The 2,984-nt window shown below is 50.7% G+C and overlaps 1 protein-coding gene across 1 annotated transcript; it reads right to left on the bottom strand.

Moving 5' to 3' along the window:
* Positions 1 to 1,955: 1,955 nt before the first annotated feature.
* Positions 1,956 to 2,620, bottom strand: LOC133918051 (uncharacterized). The gene is made up of 2 exons (XM_062361820.1): positions 2,389 to 2,620; positions 1,956 to 2,290 (listed from the first exon to the last, which is right to left on the bottom strand). The coding sequence occupies exons 1-2, from the start codon at positions 2,618 to 2,620 to the stop codon at positions 1,956 to 1,958; spliced, it is 567 nt and encodes a 188-aa protein (XP_062217804.1).
* Between the last annotated feature and the right edge of the window lie 364 nt (positions 2,621 to 2,984).

Here is a 2,984-nt window from a genome sequence, read left to right as displayed (position 1 = left end):
GAGCCGGTTGGGGATCAAGTTCCCAAGTGTTGTTGGATGTTCCAATGGGGATCGTTGAGAGCTCCACCGTAGGTCTTTGGCACCGGAGAGATGGCCAGTGTTGTGGCAGCTTGAAGATCAAAGATGGTTTTAGGAACACGAATACCATCTTTGCCACGTGTGCTCATGGGATGCAAGTTCTTTGTCACAGGAGGTGCGGGTGGCATAGTTGAAGCCATAGGAGCCGGTGCAGCAAGGGGCGAAATGGGAGCAGTGGCCCGAGAGATTGGGACGTTGGCGATCGAGCCAAGAGGTGTAGTTTTGTGAACTCCCGAATTTGTTGGTGGTGCACGGAGCCTGGTGCAGCAATGGCCGGGCCCGAGACCAGGGAGTCCAAGCCAGAAGTTGTGGTAGAGGCCTGGACTCCTGGATGTATGGATGTAGGAGCGAGAACCGGCTCATCTGAGGCAGTAGCCAAAGGGCACGATGCAGTGTGTGTGTAAGCACCTCTGGAGGCGAGCGGTCCTGATGGTGCCACGCGTGGTGCAAAAGTAGAACCTGCAAGAAAAACTGAAAAGGCTGGTCATTGTTATCCAGAAAGGAGTATGCAAAATGCTGCGGAGTGGAACGTGTCACAAAGGGGAAGGGGTCTTCATAAAAAACAACGTGACGAGAGATTATAACTTGATTTGTATGAAGGTCAAGGCAGCAATAGCCTTTGTGGCCGGTAGGATAACCATGTAGAATGGATTCAACAGAACGAGGTGCAAGCTTGTTGGGTGTTGTGAAGGACATGTTGGGGAAACAATGTTACCCGAAAACACATAAGTGAGAGTAAGAGGGAGCATAACCAAAGAGAGCTTCAAAAGGAGTTTTAAGGCTTATGGTTTTGCTTGGAATGCGATATGGTGGAGGAAGTCTGGCTTGAAAAAGGAGGGTGCAAATAACATTGTTTGTGGTGAGAATGATGCGCTCCACCTTGCCATTTTGTTGGGTGGTGTAAGGACAAGAAAAACGGAGGTGAGTGCCATGCGCAAGGAAGAAGGAATGAGTGGCCTCATTGTCGAATTATTTTCCATTGTAGCATTGGAGAAATTGAATAGATGATTTGTGGTGGGTGGAAATGTAAACATGAAAATTCTTGAGAGTGACAAAAGTGTCAGACTTGAATTTCATGGGAAAAGTCCATAAGTAGTGTGTGAAGTCATCTAGACAAACAAGGCAGTACTTGCTGCTGGAGATACTGGGAATTGGCGATAAATCACAATGAACAATCTCAAAAGCTTTATTTGTGTGAGACAAAGAAGACTGAAAAGGGAGACAAACATGTTTTCCAAGCTAGCATGTATGACATGGAGCATTGCCGAGATTATTACATGAAATATTGTTGGAACTAGCTAGGCTTTTGAGAGCATGATGTCTAGCGTGACCAAGGCGCCGGTGCCAAAGAATGCCGCCACTGGATGGAATGACTAGAGCACAAGGAGGCAACGTGACAGCTGGCAAAACAGGGTAGAGGTCACCAGAGCTATTGCAGCGAAGCATAATGGTGTGGAGATCCTTAATAGAAAGACCAAAAAGATCAAACTCACTAGAGTAGTGATTGTCATGAGTGCATTTACGGAGAGAAATCAAATTCGCAATTAAACGGAGAGAAACGAGAACATTGCGAAGAGAGGGAGAGACCGTGCATAGGAGGGAAAAGAAGTGTTGCCGGAGCTAGTGATGGGAAGAGTGGAACCATCACCAACAATGACGTGAGCATCAGAAGATGGAGAGTGATATGATGCTAAATTACCATTATCTGTTGCGAGATGGTTGGACACCCTGGAGTCCATATACCATGTGGACCGTGGGGAGCGTTGGAGCGCCATGGCGTTTAGTACCTAGACCAAAGATGCTTGGTCCCATGATGGTGGCATGGTTGTGGAGGATGTAGAAGACAATGCACCTGGGAACGCATCGGGGGCTGCAGATTACGCGAGGAGGGCCTGTAACGGTGCATGACCAAAAGTGCCGAGGCCTCCAGTTGGAGTTTGGGTGGCACCGACTGGCACGAGCCAAAGCTGGAATGTGTCGGTCCAGGGGTTGTAGCAAGGGAAGCTACGGCCGAACAACACGTTGGTGTTGTTGGCAGAGTTACTGGAACTACCAGGAGATTTGCCCTTGAACTTGTTATTCTTGTGGCGCCAGGAGGAGTTGCCGGAGGAGGAGCCCCCCACGCTGGAGCCGGAGGAGGGTGTGGTAGCCTTGCCACCGGTGGGAGTGATGAGGCTACGGCCGATGTTGGTGCACATACCCAAAGATCGGCCTCCTCAAGAGTGAGGAGGGATCGGGCCTCTAAGAATGATGGCAATGGTGATCGTGTCTTGATGATGGCTGCCATGTGATGTAGATAATTGTTGAGACCATGGAGCAGCGTGATGACGAGCGTGTCAGGGGAGACAACTTGCCCAACGTCACTAAGTGCGTCCGCCAAAGACTTGAGGCGTTGAGAGTAGACGAGCACGGACATGTCGCCTTGCACCGTGTTGTGAAAATTTGCTTCTAGGGTGAGGGCACGTGACGGCTTGTTGTCGTGAAACAGCCCCTCGACCACAGACCACATGGCATATGTGGTGACGCCCGGGGTGAGCACCATGGCGAGGATCTCCTCCAAGATGGAGGCGTAGATCAGGGAGCAGATGACGTAATCGATCGACGTCCATGCAACGGTAGGGGGATCAGGCGTTGCTGTGGCGTCAACGTTGTGCAGGGTGCCAAACTTGCCCACAAGGGTGTGAAAAAGTTCTCGCCATCAGGAGTAATTGGGAGGGTGGAGTTCATGGGTGAACGAGATGTTCAGGCGCACATTGATCGTGGCTATGGCGGTGGTAGGATGAGCGGGGGCAGGCTATGGGATGACGGCAACTATGGCCGGGACAAGAGAGGCAGTAGTGTCCTGGTCGCTCATGGTGGTGGTAGGCAACGGAAAAACGGTGATCAGATACGATCATGGTCGTGAT

The sequence above is a fragment of the Phragmites australis genome, chromosome 5 (genome assembly GCF_958298935.1).
Source record: "Phragmites australis chromosome 5, lpPhrAust1.1, whole genome shotgun sequence".
Classification (NCBI taxonomy): Eukaryota; Viridiplantae; Streptophyta; class Magnoliopsida; order Poales; family Poaceae; genus Phragmites; species Phragmites australis.
Note: the sequence above shows the minus strand (reverse complement) of the source record. Positions and strands in the feature narration are given on the sequence as shown.